The 18,908-nt window shown below is 36.2% G+C and overlaps 1 protein-coding gene across 3 annotated transcripts in view; it reads right to left on the bottom strand.

Annotated features, from left to right (window-relative positions):
* HDAC8 (histone deacetylase 8) overlaps nt 1-18,908 on the bottom strand; it is a 213,003-nt gene that overhangs the window by 74,536 nt on the left and 119,559 nt on the right. Inside the window, exon 11 of one of the 3 annotated variants that reach the window (XM_078065218.1) lies at nt 4,987-7,220. The exons of the other annotated variants lie outside the window; for them this stretch is intronic. Within the exon in view, the coding sequence (XP_077921344.1) occupies nt 7,200-7,220 (21 nt within the window). The 3' untranslated portion in view covers nt 4,987-7,199. Of the gene's footprint in view, nt 1-4,986; nt 7,221-18,908 lie in introns of those variants that run through there. 3 annotated transcript variants of the gene reach the window in all.

The following is an 18,908-nucleotide window of genomic DNA, read 5'->3' as shown; positions in this document are numbered from 1 at the left end:
TCTTTTTGTATCTACTTCTTATCCAGATCCTTTGCCTATTTTTAAATTGAATTATTTGTCTTTTATTATTGAGTTGTAGGGTTTTTTTTTTAATATTCTAGATACAAGTCTTATGTCAGATATATGATTTGCAAATATTTTCTCCCATTCTAGGAGTTGTCTTCCCATTTACTTGAAGATATCATTTGTAGCAGAGAAAAATTTTAATTTTGATGAAATCCAATTTATCTATTTTTTCTTTTTTTGCTTATGTTTTTGGTGTTGTATCTAAGAAATTATTGCCTAACACAAGGTCATGAAGGTTTACACCAATGTTTTCTTCTAAGAGTTTTATAGTTTTACTTGTCTTACATTTAGATCTTTGATATATTTTGAGTTATTTTTTATATGTGATGTGAGGTAGAGGTCCAACTTCATTCTTTTGCATGTTGTCTCAACACCATTTCTGTGATTTCTTTTTTTTTTTTTTTAAAGATTTTATTTATTTATTTGACAGAGAGAGAATGAGAGAGAGAGCACATGAGAGGGGGGAGGGTCAGAGGGAGAAGCAGACTCCCTGCCGAGCAGGGAGCCCGATGCGGGACTCGATCCAGGGACTCCAGGATCATGACCTGAGCCGAAGGCAGTCGCTTAACCAACTGAGCCACCCAGGCGCCCCTCTGTGATTTCTGAAAAGACTATTTTTTTCCTGTACTGAGTTGTCTTGGCACTCTTGTCAAAAATCAGTCGTTAAGCTCAGTTGTTAAGTGTCTGCCTTCGGCTCAGGTCATGATCCCAGGGTCCTGGGATCGAGCCCCGCATCAGACTCCCTGTTCCGCGGGAAGCCTGCTTCTCCCTCTCCCACTCCCCCTGCTTGTGTTCCTTCTCTTGCTGTGTCTCTCTCTGTCAAATAAATAAATAAAATCTTTTAAAAAAAATCAATTGATTTTTTATATCATATCATATATCAATATGAAGGTTTATTCATGGGCTCTCAATTTTATTCCATTGATCAATATCCTCACGCCAGTACCACACTGTTTTGATTACTTCAGCTTTAAGTTTTGAAATATGAAATAATTATCTCATAAATTTGTTACGAGTGTTCTTTTCTATTTTCTGGAAGAGTTTGAAAGGATTGCTTTTGATTTTTCTTTAAACACTTGGTAGAATTCACCAGGGAAGCCATCTGGTCTTGCACCTTTTTTTGGTGGGAGGGTTTTGATCATTAATCCAATCTGTTTAATTGTTATAGATCTATGCAGTTTCTATTTCTTCTTGACACTTCAGTTTTGGTTGTTTGTGCCTTTCTAGGAATTTTCCCATTTCATGTAGGTTATGTGATTTGTTGGCATACAATTATTCATAGCATTCCTCTTATAATCCTTTTTTTTTAACACAGTTACAAACATTTTTTCTTGTGATGAGGACTTTCAAGATCTACTGTCTTAGGAACTTGCAAATATGTAATACGGTATTATTAACTATAGTCATCGTGCTTCAAATTACATCTCCATGACTTATTTATTTTATAATTGGAAATTTTTACCTTTTGCCCACCCCCCTCCTCCTTTGGCAACCACCAATCTATTTTTTTTTTTAAAGATTCCATGCATAAGTGAGATCATATGGTATTTGTCTTCCTCTCTCTGACTTATTTCACTTAGCATAATGCTCTCAAGGTCTATCCATATTGTTGCAAATGGCAAGATTCCATCCTTTTTAATGGCTGAATAGTATTCCTGTGTGTGTGTGTGTGTGTGTGTGTGTGTGTGTGTGTGTGTACACAACCTAAGTGTCCATTGATGGATGAATGGATAAATGTAAATTTACATTTACATTGCCATTTTGCTTTTGTTTTCTATATGTCACACGTCTTTTTGGTTTTTGTTATCTTCCTTTGTACTGGGTGAATATTTTCTTAACATTTTGATTCCTTTCATGATTTTTAAATTCTTTGTTTTTGAATTATTTTCTTAGTGGTTTCTCTAGGGCATATATATATCATATTAGAATCTGTTTTAGGTTTATACTGACTTAGTTCTAGTGAAATACAGACATTTTAAATAGCTTCATTGCCTCCCCCTCTTTTTAATATTATCATTATACATACATATATATCTGTATATGTTACAAATCCAACAATACATTGCTGTAATTATTACTTTGTATAATTTTGTCTTTTAAAAAGGCTGAGAGAAGGAAAACAAATATATATTTTAAGTGTTTATTAATATTTTTATTTACTTTTCTGGTCCTTTTCATTTCTTCCTGTGGATTTGAATTACTATCTAGTGTCATTTTCTTATTCCAATCAACTTTGTTTCCGTCACTCTCCTTTATGCTGTTATCGTCAAATATATTGTATTTCTGTATATTATAGTCCCAACACTTTTATGCAGTCGCTTTTTAAGCCAGTCAAGAGAGGAAAGAGGAAGAAATAGGCAATTATATGGTCTTTTCTAATTACTCAATTACTTTCACCAGATTTCTTTGTTTTTCATATGGATTCACATTACTGTCTGACATCACTTGCTTTTAGCCTCAAGAAACTTTACTTAGTATTTCTTTTAAGAAAGGTATGCTAGCAGTGAATTCTCTCAGCTTTTTTTTTTTTTTTTTTAATTTGGGAATGTCTTTATTTCACTTTCATTATTGCTCAATATATAATTCTTGGTGCTTTTTGAAAAACTTTCAGTGGTTTGACTATACCATCCTACTGCCTTCTTGCCTCCATTGTTTCTTATAGGAAGTCAGTTATTAATCTTACTGGGGTTCCCTTGCATGTAATGAGTCTTTTTTTCTATTCCTGCTTTTATGGTTTTCTCTTTGTCTTTCAACATTTTACTGTGATGGCTCTGGGTATGATCTCTTTGGCTTTACTTAGAATTATTTGAGTTTCTTGGGCATATAGATTGATGTTTTTCATTAAATTTGAGAGGTTTTCAGCAATTATTTCTTTGAATATCTTTTTCTGTCTTTTTTGCACTCTCCTCTCTTTCTAATACTACCATTACGCATATGTTGATGCACTCAGTTATATCCCACATTTCTTTGAGGCTCTGTTCATCTTTCTTCATTTTTTTCTCTCTGTTCTTCAGATTGCATAATTTCTATCGATATATCTTCAAGTTCACTGATTCTTTCTTCTGCCAACTCAAATCTACCGTAGACCTTCTTCTAGCAAATTTTCATTTGTTATTGTACAGTTCAACACCAGAATATCCCTTTGATTCTTTTTTATAATTTCCATCTCTTTATTGATAATCTATATTTGTTGAAACATTGCCATCATACCTCCCTTTACTTCTTTAAGCATGGTTATGTTTAATGCTTTGAACATACTTATAAGAACTGCTTTGAAATCTTTGCTAAGTTTACTATCTGAGCCTCTTCAAAGACTGTTTTTAGTGCTTCTTTTTTTTCTCTGTGTATGGGTCACACTTTCCTGTTTTTTTTTTTTTTCATGTCTTGTAATTTTTTGCTGAAACCTGGACATTTGAGATAATATATGGTAGGAACTCTAGGATGCTGATTCCCCACCTCATCCCAGGGGTGGTGCTTAATTGCTTGGTTATTTGTTTAATAACTTGAAAGAACTTTGTGAAATTTATCCTCCCTGAAGTGTGAAGCTTCTGATGTTTCTGCTCAGATTTTCTCCCTTGTTTTTTTTAAAAGATTTTATCTATTCATTTGTCAGAGAGAGAGAGAGAGAAAGCACAAGCAGGGGAGCAAGGGGAGCAGCAGGCAGAGGGAGAGGAGGAAGCAGGCTCCCCACTGAGCAGGGAGCCCAATGTGGGGCTCGATCCCAGGACCCTGGGACCATGACCTGAGCCGAAGGCAGATGCTTAACTGACTGAGCCATCCAGGTGCCCCTTTCTCCCTTGTTTTTATCTTTTAGCCTGACTACCCTGAGTTGGCACAAGCCACTTATTGTCAAGGTTGTGCTTAAGCCTCCAAAACTAGTTAGTTTTTTAACCTTAATCATTGGAGCTTTGTGATTTGGAGGCTGCTTCCACAGTTCAGGTTGTTTATATTTTTTGCCCCCTGTTCAACCAGGGACTAGCAGAGTAAAAACTAAAGTTCTTAAGGTAATCTACATGGCCTTACATTTCTGGCTCCCTGTTAAATCTCTGACCTCATCATCTACTACTCTTCCTCTCATTCACTCAAATCCAGACACACTGCTCTTCTTGCTCTTCATCCAACAAGTCAGGCACACTCCCAATACTACCCTTGTGTGGTTTTGGTATTAAGGTTAAATTGGTCTCACAGAATGAGCTTGGAAATGTTCTTTTTTTTCCTACTCTTTGGAACAATTTTCATAATATTGGAATTAATTCTTTTTTGAATATTTGGCAAAACCATCTAGACTTAGTGGTTCTCCTGGGAATATTTTGATTACTGACTGAATTTATTTAATGGTTATGTAACTACTCATGTTTTCTATTTCTTTTTGAATCAGTTTTGGTAGTTACCTTTTTCTAGTTATTCGTTCATTTGGCCTACACTTTTAAAATTTTGACATGAAGTGGTTCAAAGTATTCTCCTACTAAAATTTTAATCTACGACATCTGTAGGAATGTCACCCTTTTCTAACAATGTTTAAGTGGACCTTATTTCTTTTTCTTTTTTTCTTCATCAATATTTCCTCAGGTTTGTCAATTTATTTATCTTTTAAAATAACTAATTCCTGGTTTTGATGATCTTGTCTACGTTGTTTTCTATCTTAATACGTTTTTCTTTTATGTCTTTCTTTGGATTTATTCTATTGTTCATTATCTAACTTCTTAAGTTGAAGTCTAAAAGCTCATTAATTTTCAGCCTTTCTTCTTTTTTAGTATATGCATTTACAGATATAAACATCCCTCTAACGACTATTTTAGGTGCAATGTAGAAGCTCATTTCTAAATACTTTTTAATTTCCATTAAGATTTCTTCTTTGACCCAAAGGTTTTTATAAAAATGTGTTTTTAAATTTTCAAAAGTGTATTTTAGGGAAGAACTATATATTTAAATTTATATTTATATTGCCTTATTTTGTGCCATGGGTTCCACTTTTGCTGTGTTTTTTTCCCCCTTTTGAATTAACTGACTCTTTTTTTCCTCAGTCCATTTTTATTCTTTTGTTAGTTTGAAAGACACTCATTCTTTTTCTATTCTTTTAGTGGCTACCCTTGAAATTCAAATATGTTTACTTTAATTCAATAAAATCTAGAGTTAAGATATTTTACCCTCTTTGGAAAGGGGACAATTAGAATGCTTTGATTCTCATCTTCAACAACATAATTTGCTATTGTGAAGCCTTTTAAACATGTGTTTTTTGTCTTCTTTTAATCCCACAAATTATAAATTACTAATATTACTCATATGTTTAACTTTTTCTATTTAACATTCCTTCTTATATCTTATATCTCAGAACTTCCTTTTTGGATAATTTCCCTTATTTAGTAACAAATGGTGATAACGTCTTTCAAAAGTTTTTAATATTAAAATGTTTTCATGTTGCCTTTATCCTCCAAAAATAGTTTCACAGAATATATAACTCTAAGATAAAAATTATTTTCTTCAAGCATTTTCAGCATTATATTCTAACCTGGCTTCCATTGTTGCTATTAGTCTAACTGTTGTTCTTTTGTACATGACTGGTCTTTTCCTTCCAGCTTGTTTTAAGATTTTTATCTTTGTCTCTGGTGTTCTGCAGTTCAATTCTGAGGCAAGTAAATATTAATTTCTTTTTGTTTATCTTGTCTGGAATTTCTTAGGCTTTCTGAATCTGCAGATTGTTGCTTTTTGAAAATTCTGGAAATTTTTCAGCTATGATTTATCTGAACATTTCTTCCCCTCTTTCTATTATTTCTTTTTAGAATTCTAAAGAAATTTGTGTTGGACCTTCTTGGTCTACCTTCTGTATTTCTTAATCACTCATATTTTTCATCTCTTTGTATCTCTGTGTATATTCTGTGATTTTTTTCAGAGCTATTTTTCAGTTTCCTAATTTCTCTTCAACTGATGTGTAAACCTTCACTGAAGTTTCTAAGGTCAATTATATTTTTCATTTCTAGGTATTATATCTTTTTTTTTTCAAACCTAGCTGGTTATTTTTCTTTTTTGTCTCTTGCTCTTTGCTCTGTAATCTTTTATTTCTTTAAATGTGTTTAACATATGTATTTTATATTCTGTATATAATTTCAATATCTAAGATCTTTGTGGGTCTGGTTGTTTTATTTTTTTCCCTGTTGATTTCTCCCCATTGGTAGTTGGTTTTCTTGTGTAAATTGTGACTCGATTGTGAAGTAGTGCTTGTCAGAACTCTCTGGGGGATTTCCATGAGGTCTGGAAGCAAGGCTGCTTTCTCCCAGGAAAGATTTCCATTTGATTTTTCCTGGTGCTTGAGGTATCACAGACTTATGTCCACTTTAAATTAAAATTCTTGGCTTGTGGCTTTTTGGACTATTCACATGATATATATTCAGACTCCAAACTCAGGTGCCACAAAATCTCAGGAAGTTATGTTTTTATTTTTAATTCCACTCAAGGCTAATACTTAGACAAAAAATTTTCCTTACTGGCTATTCCTTCCCTCCAGCTCTAGACTTGTGCTGTCAAATCACTAGTCACATATAACTATTAAGTTTAAATCAACTGAAATAAAATAAAAATTCAGTTCCTCAGTTTCACTAGCCACATTTCAAGTGCTCAGTAACCACATGTGGCTAGTGGTTGCCAGATATAGGACATTTCTATCATCAGAGAAAGTTTTATTGAATAATGCTGCCTCAGAACATTTTGATCTACATATGCCCCCAGGGTGTGTGGTGGCTTCAGAGTTAGGTTATACATCCTTGAACAAACTCTTGGCAATGTGTGTTTTTAGTCTGTATGCTCTCAAAGATGTCCAAATCCTAATCTCTAGAACTTGTGAATATGCTACCTTGTAGACGTGATTCGTTAAGTATCTTGAGATAGGGAGATTATCCTGGATTATATGGGTGAGTTCAACGTAATCACAAGTGTCCTCATAAGGGAAATAAGAAAGCAGAAAAGACACAGTCAGAGAGGTGATGTGGTGACAGAAGCAGAGGTTTGAGTGATGTGCTTTGAAGATGGAGGAAGGAGACACAAGTCAAGGAATGAAGGAGGCCTCCAGAAGCTGGAAAAGGCAAGGAAACAGATTCTTCCCTAGAACCTCCAGAAGGAATGTAGTCCTGTGACCCATTTTAGACTTCTGATCTCCCGAACTGTAAAAGAATAAATTTGTGTTGCTTTAAATAATTATGTTTGTGGTAATTTGTTACAGTTGCGATAAGAGACTGAAGCAAACTATGAAAGGGGCCAGTTAAGAAAGGCTTTGTTTTAATATACCAGAAACATGTGGCTGCCTGATGGCACGAAGTTATCATTCTTACATCTCCTCATTTCCCCTTCCTATATTTCTATTTGGCTCTAAGGGTACAAGGCCCATGGCAAACAGGAATTTTAAGGGGAGAATGATATAGGAATCTGTACTCTCATTCATTTATTCAATAAATATAAATATATACTGAGCACTTATCATGTTGCAAGCACTGTTTTAGGTGCATGACATATGTTAATGAATAAGAAAGAAAAATTCCTGTCCTCAAGAAGCTAAAATTCTAGAGGAGGGACAGAATTGATGAATAATAAACATAAGAAATAAGTAAATTACACAGTATGTTGGCAGATGATTAGTGCCACAGGTGAAAAAAAAACTAAAGGGGTGATTGTGAGTGGCCAGAGAGAGGGGATGAGCAGCTGTAATATTAAATATGGTAGTCAGGGTAAGTCTCATTGAAAAAGTGGCAACTGAGCAAAGACTTGAAGTGAGGGAGTTCATCATGTGAACATCAGAGGGAAAAGCATTCTAAGCAGAGGGAACATCCAGTGCAAAATATTGAAGTGGGAGTGTGCCTGGTACCTTCCAAGAACAGCAAGTAGGCCAATGTGGTGGAAAACAGAGTAGTAGGAAATGAGGTCAGAGAAGTTACAGAGGCCAGATCATGTAGGGCCTTGTCAGCCATTGCAAGGACTTAAGCTTGACATTGAGGATGACCCCAGAGTTTTTGGGTAGACAAGTGTACAATTGGCATAAGTCTCAGAATACATAGGAAAAGATACAGCTATTAGAGAATGAGTAAGTTTCTAGATGCTGTGAGTGGCAAGCTGACTTGGTTCTGAGCACTGCACTTTTTATGTTCACTAGTTTCCTGGACTTTTCTACTTGTATATTAGTGACTCAAACTCAAATTGCTCTAAAATAAAGTCATGATTGTCCATCCTAAATCCTTTCCTCCTCTTCTGTTCCCTGTCCCAGTTAATGCTATCCCACTAGAAATCTTGGAGTCATCTCCTGATTCTGCTTTCTTCCACCCTGTTATGTCAAACTAGATTCCCAGCACTGTCGGTTTTACTTTAGATATGTCCTCTTCTCTGTTCCCTCTGCCTTTACCTTGGTTCAAACTCTCATCTCTTATGGGACCACTGCAATCACCTCCACAGTTCTGTAACTTGTCTACCAGCTTCCCTGTAGCTACCACAGTGCCAAAAGTGATCATATCACTCTGTCTTTTAATGATCTCTACTGATTCCTACTGCTTATAGAATCTTCTCCCAACCTCTCCCCCTAGGCTCATTTTTCAATGTGCTTCTCTCCATACCCTATATTCTAGCCATACTGAAATTCTCATTGTAATTCAAGCATATTCTGGCCTATCACAAGTGCACATGTGCCTGAAAACCAATACATGCTAGCTATTATTACCATCACCACATAACAACAGGTTTCTTTTTCCAGGAATGCCTTTACTCCCTTTCATCAACTGAAAAAATACTTATAAACCCTTCTAGTAAATTCAAATGCCACTTCCTCCATGAAGCCTTTCCTGTTTCCCTCAATAGGTTTTGTTACTACTCCCTATGTATACCTCCAGCATTCTGTATTTACAGCCCCTGCACCACTTAATACAATGCACTGTGATTATTTGATTACAGCTGTCTCCCCCATCATACTGTAAGCTTTTTAAGGTCAAGGATCATATCCTACTGATTTTTTCATCCCCAGTAGCTAGTAGTGTCTGGCCCAAAGGAGGTACTCAATTATTATTTGGTGAAATAAAGATTGGATGATTGAAATGATTCAGGAAAAATATCTGACTGTGCTAGTCAAGAAGAAAGAACAGAAAAAAGGAGAGAATTTCATATACAAAGTAGCTGGCCTAAAAGCTCAGAGGTGGGAGGGGTATCTACAAAAAGGCTAAAATTGAAGGGGTGGGCTGGGTTATAGTGGGAGACAAGAGCAAAAAGGAAGGGTTGGGTAGTGCTAGGTGGGGAAGTGCTGTGAAGCCACTGCCCAAAGCCTGAGTTTTCATTTGAATGAGTAGGGAGTTGGTGGAGAGTTATTAGAGACACAGTTGAAGTGAAGCCATAAAAAATGACCCATGCTGCAAGGCTGAATGGAGGCAGCAAGGCCAGCCAGAAGGCAATCACATTAACCCAGAGCAGTCTGGGCATGGCAAGCATAGGCGAGAGGTTTAGGGAGATACAGAAAAGGAGGGGGATGGATTTGGTGAATGATTCCATATGAGAGAAGACACTACGGTAGTGAGAATTGCTGAAAACGATGAAAAATAGAGTGGATGCAGAGAATGAACATGAGACCAGGTGTTAGATAATCAGTGTTGTTATAGTACAAAAATTATTCCCTATCAAATTGGCCTTTCTGTACCTTATCTTCTTAACCAGTAAAACAAAGAGGTTTCATATTTAAATTATCAGCGAATCCTGTCAATTCTACTTCAAACGTATCTCTTGGATCACTCTTTCCATCTTCACTGCCACCTCCTTAGTCCAGGCCCCAGCAGTTCTCAACTGGACCACTGTATTAGTCTTCGCAGTGCTCTCCCTGCACCCTGTCTTGTTCCCACACTATTTGGATTTCATACAGTAGTTAGCATCATCTTTTAAACATGTCAATTAAATTATGTTACTCCTCTGTTTAAAAACTCATTGGCTTCCACTGCACTTAGAGTCAGATCACACTCCTTCCCTAGGCCAACAAGATTCCCAAATGGCGTGGCTCCTGCCTGCCCCTCTGACCTCATCCTACCTTGCTCGCCCCTCACTCAATACACCTCAGTCACATGACCGTTCCCCTGGAATGCAGCTTTGTCTGGCAGGGTTCTTTACATCTTTGGTACTTTAGACCTAGATTTGATCCCCTCAGAGACGTTAACCCTGATCTCTGTATCATTTGTTTATTTTCTTCTTAGTACTTATCACAATCTGTAATTATTATTTGTGTACTATTGATCTCCAGGAGATTACAAGTTCTAAAAGGCAGGACTCTTCTGTCTACTTTACTATTGTATCTCCAGCGTCCAGCACAAAATGAGAGGTCAATGAACATTTGTGAGTGAACAAATAAATGAATGAACAAAAAGGTGATGGAAGCAGAGTTCACCAAAAATGACGTAGTGAAGAAATGGGGAGGAAGAAAGATTTTGAAAAGAGTTCCATTGGATTTTGAGAATAGCATATCTAGTTTCACCCAGCTTGTACTATAAACTATTAAAAGGAATTGGAGACAGGAGACAGAGGGCTCAGGGACCAATTCATGGAGAATCACAGAAGCTGGGGCCAGTGGAATTCAGTTCAATTCACCAGAAATTTATTGAGCACTTACTATGTGCCAGGCTCTATGCTAGGCACTCACTGTTGGGGATATAAAGATGAGTAAATGTACACTTCAAGAATTTATATTCAAGAAACCAGAAATAAGAGAGAAGGAAGTGCAAACGATGATAAAAGACAGAATTTAATCAAAGGGCTCTGAGGGCTCATAAGAAGGGGCTCAGAGAAGGCTTTAAGGAGTTACTATGACAATGAAGTCAGCAAGTTCCAGTCCACAAGAGCACAGACACTATCTTCTGTGCTTCCTTACAAAATACTTCTTAAAAGTAGGATGAAAAGCAAAATATTTTTAAATTAAAAAAATTTTAATTAATATATACTGTATTATTAGTTTCCAGAGGTAGAATTCAGTGATTCATCAGTTGCATATAACACCCAGTGCTCATTACATCCTGTGCCCTCCTTAATGCCCATCACCCAGTTACCCCATCTCCCCACCAACCTCCTCTCCAGCAACCTTCAGTTTGTTTCCTATAGTTAAGAGTCTCTTATAGTTTGTCTCCCTCTCTGTTTTCATCTTATTTTATTCTTCCTTCCCTTCCCCCATGTTCATCTGTTTTGTTTCTTAGATTGCACATATGAGTGAAATCAGATGGTATTTGTCTTTCTCTGACTGACTTATTTCGCTTAGCATAATACCCTCTTGTTCCATCCACGTTGTTGCAAATGGCAAGATTTCATTTGTTTTGATGGCTGAGTAATATTCCGTTACACACACACACACACATATACACACACACACGGTATATATTCCATATATATATATATATATATATATATATATATATATATTCCATATATGTATGCCACATCTTCTTTATCCATTCATCTGTCGATGTACATCTACGCTCTTTCCATAGTTTGGCTATTGTGAACATTGCCTCTATAAACATTAGGGTGCATGTGCCTCTTTGAATTACTATGTTTGTATCCTTTGGATAAATACCTAGTAGTGCAATTGCTGGGTCATTGCATAGCTCTATTTTTAACTTTTTGAGGGACTTCCATACTGTTTTCCAGAGTGGCTGCACCAGTGAAAAGCAAAGTATTTTTAAAGATGACATTTGAGGCACTCTGTTAGAGGATAAACAACTAGGTGCAGGAGTTTCAGCCCCGCTACTCACTGTTTGTGACATCTTGGACAATTTGCTCATTTCTTTTTACAAACTATTATTGAGAACCTACCATGTGTCAGGCCTTGTGTTAAGACACTTTCATATATACTATTTTAGTGAATTATTTACCTTTTCTAAGCTTCAGTTTTTTTCACCTCCCTTTGAACTTTAGCAGCCTAGATTTCTGGTTCCCAAACAATTGGTGCTGGGTACAGACCTGTAGATATTTCTTCTTGCTTGCAGGTAGCACCCACAGTTTTGCACTATAGCAATAGGCTGGTATTTTGGTAATATTACCAAAAGCACTAGAGTGTGCTTTGGCTATGTATGAGATGGGGAAAATTGATGAATAAACTTAAGTAAAACATAAGTTTCTTTGTGGCACTGTTAGATGAACAAATTTTGAAGTGGTGACCCATGGGGCCTGTCTGCCACAGTTACCCATTGTATATTGGGAAATGGAGACATTAAGGTGCCCCAAAATGATCACCCTAAAATGTTACTAATGTTGAGATAAACTGTAATGTGGGAAACTGTAACATGACTGCTTTGAGCTAATGCTGTAAAGACAGATGCTTTAGATGACTGGCAAAGTGAGATGGGCGGAGGAGAGAAAAGCTATCAGTGCGTTTCCAGGAATGACCACAGAGAGGGCTGTCTATTTCTGAACAATGGCTTCTTTGCTTTTGTAGACAGAACTGTTCCTAGGATGGAGGAGGGCAATTTCTCTGGTACATAAGTTTGATTAAAAAAAAATCTGGAGAACACCCAATCCCTTCGGTTCTAACTATGTGTTTACCAAGCAGCTTTCTGGTCTATAACTGGTTTCATGACTGGAATGACCCAGCAGCCAGGAGGGCCTTATGCAGATGATGAAAGCCGTGTCTGGCCTGATATACTGCTCATTATAAATGACCACCTTGAAGTCTGCCTTATAAATCAGTCTCTGTGGCTTTGGTTGCCCATTCTCTCATTACCCAGAGACTCATCATCCCAGGAGGGGACTGAAAATAGGAATGAAAAAGAAACGTGACATGGCAAAACTACAGAGCAGACTGGCCAGAGTATCCCCAAGTGCTGTTCTCCTATGAGGTCCAGCCTGAAGCAGCCAGTGACTTCACCTATTACATTATAGGAATAAGAATCTTTCTTTTTTTAAAGATTTTATTTATTTATTTGACAGAGAGAGACACAGTGAGAGAGGGAACATACGCAGGGGGAGTGGGTGAGGGAGAAGCAGGCTTCCCGTGGAGCAGAGAGCCCGATGTGGGGCTCGATCCCAGGACCCTGGGATCATGACCTGAGCGGAAGGCAGACGCTTAACGACTGAGCCACCCAGGTGCCCCTATAGGAATAATAATCTTATATTTGTTCAGTGCTTTTCACTTTCAAAGCACTTTCTTATATATTATCTAATTTTATCATTTTATCTATTATAACTTCTCTAGCTCATACTGCTTGTAAAAATACAGTTGTAGAATAGTGACAAAGACACCAAAAGAAGCAGTGATATTGTCAATACCTTGGGGGGAAAACCTGTCTATGATGGGACCTTGGCAAAATAAATCAAACTAAAGAAATAAATGTAGTCTAAGTCTAGCCTGCAGTAAGGCCCAGAAATTTGGAGATTGGCTTAGAATGACTCTTTGAGTGAAATAACACAAAGACATGGTTGTAGATGTGTTACTGATGAAGACTTGTGAAATATCCAAGTGTAATTAAGGTGATCAGGGCATATCTGCAGGATCAGAATGGATTCAAAGAAAGCTGCAATCTAATCAGCTTTACTGTAAACTGTCTAAAGAATAATATGTTACAAAAAGGTGGTGTATGAGTTATTTGTAAAAGAGGAATTAGATAGTGAAGATAGGTTACTGTTTGTCCAGCAGTCCCCATTCCTCGCTATGCAGAGTAGGGGGAGGGATGGAAGAAAGAAGTGTATGCACTGTTCAGTGGCTGGAAAGCAGAGGGAGCTGGGTGGACCACGCATATGACAGACAGACATACTGTGGTCCCTAAGGATGTAGACTCAATTATGAAACAGTCCTCTCTATTTATGGTCTTTACTATTCCACTTCCTTCATTCTGAATCCATGCTTATCAAGTAACCCTTTGACTTACTAGGTCCCTTGATCCTGGGAAAGAAATGCCCTTAGAATAGATAAGACTATTGTGGTTACCTGGCAGGCATATTCTTCTGCTGTAAATTAATTTAATTGCAGTATATTTTACATGTCTCTTCCCATTTTCTTTTATTTTGAAAACTTTCAGATCTATGGAAAAGCTACAAATGCAGTACAACAAATTTCTACTTCTTAAACTAAATTTACCAATTTGCTGATGGATGTCTAACTACTCTAGCACTATTTATTGAAAAGGTTGTTTCCTCCATTGAATTGCTTTTGGATCTTAATCAAAAGTCAGTTGGCTGTATTTGTGTGGGTCTATTTCTGGGATCTCTATTCTGTTCTTTTGATGTGTCTATTCCTTTGCCAATACCACAGTCTTGATTACTGTAGGTAAATAGTAAGTCTTTAAATTGGTAGAGCGATTCCTCCTACTTTATCCTTCTTTTGCAAAATTGTTTTAGTTATTCTAGTTCCTTTGTTTTTCCATATAAATTTCATAATAATCTTGTCTGTATCTTCAAAAAACATGCTGGAATTTTGGTAGGAATTGTATTAAACCTGTACATAAATTTGGCCTCATAGAATGGGTTGGGAAGTATTCCATCATGTTCAATTATCTGAAAAAGTTTGAGAAGGATTGCTGTTAATTCTTCTAATGTTTCATAGAATTCACCAGTAAAGCCATCCTGTCCTGCACTTTTCTTTGTTGGGAGGTTTTTCATTACTAATTTAATTTCTTTACTTGTTAAAAGTTTCCTGAGATATTTTATTTCTTCTTGAGTCAGTGTAGGTAATTTGTTTCTAAGAATTTGTCCATATCATCTAGGCTAGTTTGTTAGCATACAATTGTTAATTGTATTTTCTTATACTCTTTTTTTTTTTTAATCTTTGTAAGGTTGGTAGTCCCTAATTCCATTTCTGATTTTAGTTATTTGCATCTTATCTTTTTTTTCTTTATCAGCCTAGCAAAACTTTTGCCAATTTTGCTGCTGTTTTCAAAGAACCTATTTTTGGTTTTGTTGATTCTTTGTATTGTTTTTATATTTTCTATTTCCTTTAACCTCTGTTCTAATCTTTGTTGTTTCTTTCCTTTTTTAGATTTAGTTATCTCTTTCTAATTCCTCAAGGTGTAAAGACAGGTTATTGATTTGAGGTCTTCTTTTTAATGTAGACATTTACAGGTATAAATTTCCCTCTGATTATCTCTTGCTGCATCTCATAAGTTTTGGTATGTTGTATTTTCAATTTCATCCATCACAAAGTATTTTATAATTTGCATTGTGTTTTCTTCTTTGATCCATTGGTTGTTTTAAGATTGCATTGATTAATTTCCACATAGTTTTGAACTTTTTACTTTTCCTTCTGTTGTTGTGTTTTAGCTTTATTCCATTGTGGTTGGAGAAGAAGTTTGTATAATTTCAATCTTCCTAAATTTATTAAAACTTGTTTTGTGTCTTAACATATGGTCTATCCTGGGGAATGTTTCATGTGCCCTTGAAAATAATGTGCATTCTGCTGCTGTTGAGGGGAATTGCTCTCTATATATCTGTTTACTCTAATTGGTTTAAAACACTGTTCAAGTCCTCTATTTCCTTATTGCTCTTATGTCTAGATGTTCTATTCATTTTCAAAAGTGGTGTATTGGAAGTCTCCAACTATTATAGTATAACTATTTCTCTTCTCAATTGTGTAAATGTTTGCATTCTATTTTTTGGAGTTCTGCTGTATGGTGCACATAGGTTTATAATTGTTATATCTTCCTGATGAATGGATCCTTTCATCAATATATAATATCTTTCTTTGTCTCATGTAATAGCTTTTGACTTAACTTCTATTTTGTCTGGTATTAGTATAGCCACCTCAGCTTTTTTTGGTTACCATATTTGTATGAAAAATTTTTCCTCACTCTTTCACTTTCAACCTACTTGTGTCTTTGGATCTAAAGTGAGTTTCTCATAGACAGCATATAGTTGGACCATGTTTCTTTTTCAAATTCACTTTGTGCAATCTCTGCTTTTTGGTTGGAGACTTTAATCCATTTACATTTAATGTATTTACTGATAAGGAAGGATTTCTGCCATTTTGTTATTTGTTTTATCTTATAGGTTTATCTTATACCTTTTTGTCTCTTATGTCCTCCATTACTGGTTTCTTTTGTATTTAATTGATTATTTGTAGTGAACTTTTTTGCTTGTCTTCTCATTTTCATTTTTTTTTTTTAAAGATTTTATTTATTTATTTGAGAGAGAGAGAATGAGAGAGAGCAAGCACATGAGAGGGGGGAGGATCAGAGGGAGAAGCAGACTCCCTGCCGAGCAGGGAGCCCGATGCGGGACTCGATCCAGGGACTCCAGGATCATGACCTGAGCCGAAGGCAGTCACTTAACCAACTGAGCCACCCAGGCGCCCTCATTTTCATTTTAAAAACACATTTATTTTGTAATTACCATTTAACATCCTAATTTTACATCCTAAATTTATTACACTCTAGTTTAAATAGATACCAACTTAACTTCAATAGCATATAAAAACTCTGCTATTATTCAGTTCTGTCCCCTTCCTTATTGTCACGATTTACATCTTTATATATTGTGTGTTCAATAACATAGATTTATAGGTATTTTCTATGTGTTTGTCTTTTAAGTCACGTAGGAAACAAAGAGTGGACTTACAAACCAAAAATATAATAATACTAGCCTTTATAATTGCCCATGTAGTTCCCTTTATTAGAGATCTTTATTTCTTCATATAGTTTCAAGTTACTGTCTAGTGTCCTTTCATTTTAATCTGAAGGACTTCTTTTAGCATTTCTTCTAGGGCACCTCTAGTGGTAATGAACTTCCTCAACTTTTGTTTATCTGAGAATGTCTTAATTCCTTCCTCAATTCTGAAGGAGAGTTTTGCTGAATATAGAATTCTTGGTTGACAGTTTTTTTTTTTTCTTTTGGTGTTTTAAAATATGTCATCTAATTGTCTTCTTGCCTCCATGGTCTCCAATGAGAAATCTGCTCTTAATCTCATTGAAGATCCTTTGTATGTGACTAGTTGCTTCTCTCTTGCTGCTTTCAAGATTCTCTATTTGTCTTTGTCTTTCAACTTTGATTATAATAGGTCTTGTTCTAGATCTATTTGAGTTATCCTACCTGGAGTTCATTGAGATTCTTGGATGTGTAGATAGTGTCTTTCATCAAATTTGGGAAGTTTTCAGCCATTATTTTTTCAAATATTCTTTCTGACTCTTCCTTTTTCTCTTCTCCTTCTGGGATTCCCATGATTTATATGTTGTTCCCCTTGACGGTGTCCCACAGGTCCCTTAGGCTCTGTTCACTTTTCTTTATTCTTTTTTCTTTTTGAACCTTGAACTGGATAATTTCAGTTGTCCTATCTTCAGCTTCACTGATTCTATCTTGTGCCTGAAGCTTCTACTGAATTGTTAGTGCAGAGATTTCCTGGAATTCTAGGAGTTTAAAAGATAGACCAACAAACAAAATACGCTTTCCAGTCTTTTAAGGTTCTCTTAGGTCTTTCCTGAGCATGCTAGCTGCCCTGGGCATTTTTCCATACACACAGGTGCTTTTGATGGCCTTAATTTTCAAAGAAACACTCCTTGGCTTTTCCTTCCAGGCCTCAGATTGTCTATTCCATGTCTCAATTGTAATCTTTTCCCTCAGGCATCTGTGGGTTGTTCATCTACCTTAAGATGTTTCCAAGCAATGCCTGCCACTTTTCTGGCCTGAGTTCCAAGTTAGGACAACAGATAAGTGCCCGGTGTCTGTCATTCAGGTAATCCTTGACAGATTAGAATATATTTACACAATAATTTTCAAATAAGGTGTACTCTATTCCCTCTGAAACCATGTCCCACATGAGGAACATGGGCTACTGTTTTCAAGACTGCTGCCCAGCCAGGGTGGGAATGGGACAGGGGCAAAGAAAAATATCAGAAAGCTCTCCTACCATTAAAAAAAATTCGGTATCTTTTTATTTGTACCATGAGCTGTTTTTTTTTTTTTTCCTTTAGTAGTTTATCATAGTGGGCATTGCATATGGACTAGGATTACACGGTACACCTTTAGATTTGACCCTGAACTTAAATTGTATTTTGAGCAAAGTAGTTTAATAACATGCACATAGTTTACAAAGTCAAACATTACCTAAGTCTTATGATGACAAACAGCAATTCTCTACCTTATCCCTCCCCATTTCCAATTTCCACTCCCCAGAAAAGCCACTTTTCACTCTTTTAGCTTCTCCTAGTATTGTTGAAATAACACAAGAAGGTTGCTAATTATTTTTCAATTTTTGATATGCTCTACTGGCTCCCTTCTATGGAGGACTACGATTCAGTCTTACTACTGTCTTCCACATCCATCTATACACATTTCACCTTGTCTCATACTCTCTAATTATCTCAGAATTCTTGGCTAAATTAACATTCAATGTTTAAATTATGGTGACAACAAATACTGTCAGAGCTGAGCCATGTGCTATAGTATGACTACTTTTTCTTCCTTGGAAAATTTTTTTCTGGGATTAATAATTACCTCACCTCTGGAATTAATAATTACCTCATATGTTGCTTAGCTTTCTATGTACTCATCACTAATGTGTATCCATTTCTGTGTACTTATTCCTAACTCATGCAACACTATGACAAAACTGTATTATTCCTCTCAGTACTGTCGACTACACCAGGCAATTTGTAAATCCCATTTTCTCCTCAAAGCCTTTCCCTTGGAGCTCTCCCATCTGGACTGTTTGATTTCTAGGCCTTCTGCACAGCTGGTATCTGGGAGTTTCCCTTTACTATCACCTTGTGAAATTCCTGCTGTTCTCTTCTGCATTGGATCCTGTTTCCTGGATTGTATGTCTTCCTTTTTTCCAGATTTATTGCCCTCATTTTGTTGGACACTTACTCCAAAGTTCCTGACCTTGCATTTCTGAAAATGTTTATATTCTATCCTGGCAACTGATT

Source organism: Halichoerus grypus, chromosome X (assembly GCF_964656455.1).
Source record: "Halichoerus grypus chromosome X, mHalGry1.hap1.1, whole genome shotgun sequence".
NCBI lineage: Eukaryota > Metazoa > Chordata > Mammalia > Carnivora > Phocidae > Halichoerus > Halichoerus grypus.
This window is presented reverse-complemented; position numbering and strand designations above follow the sequence as displayed.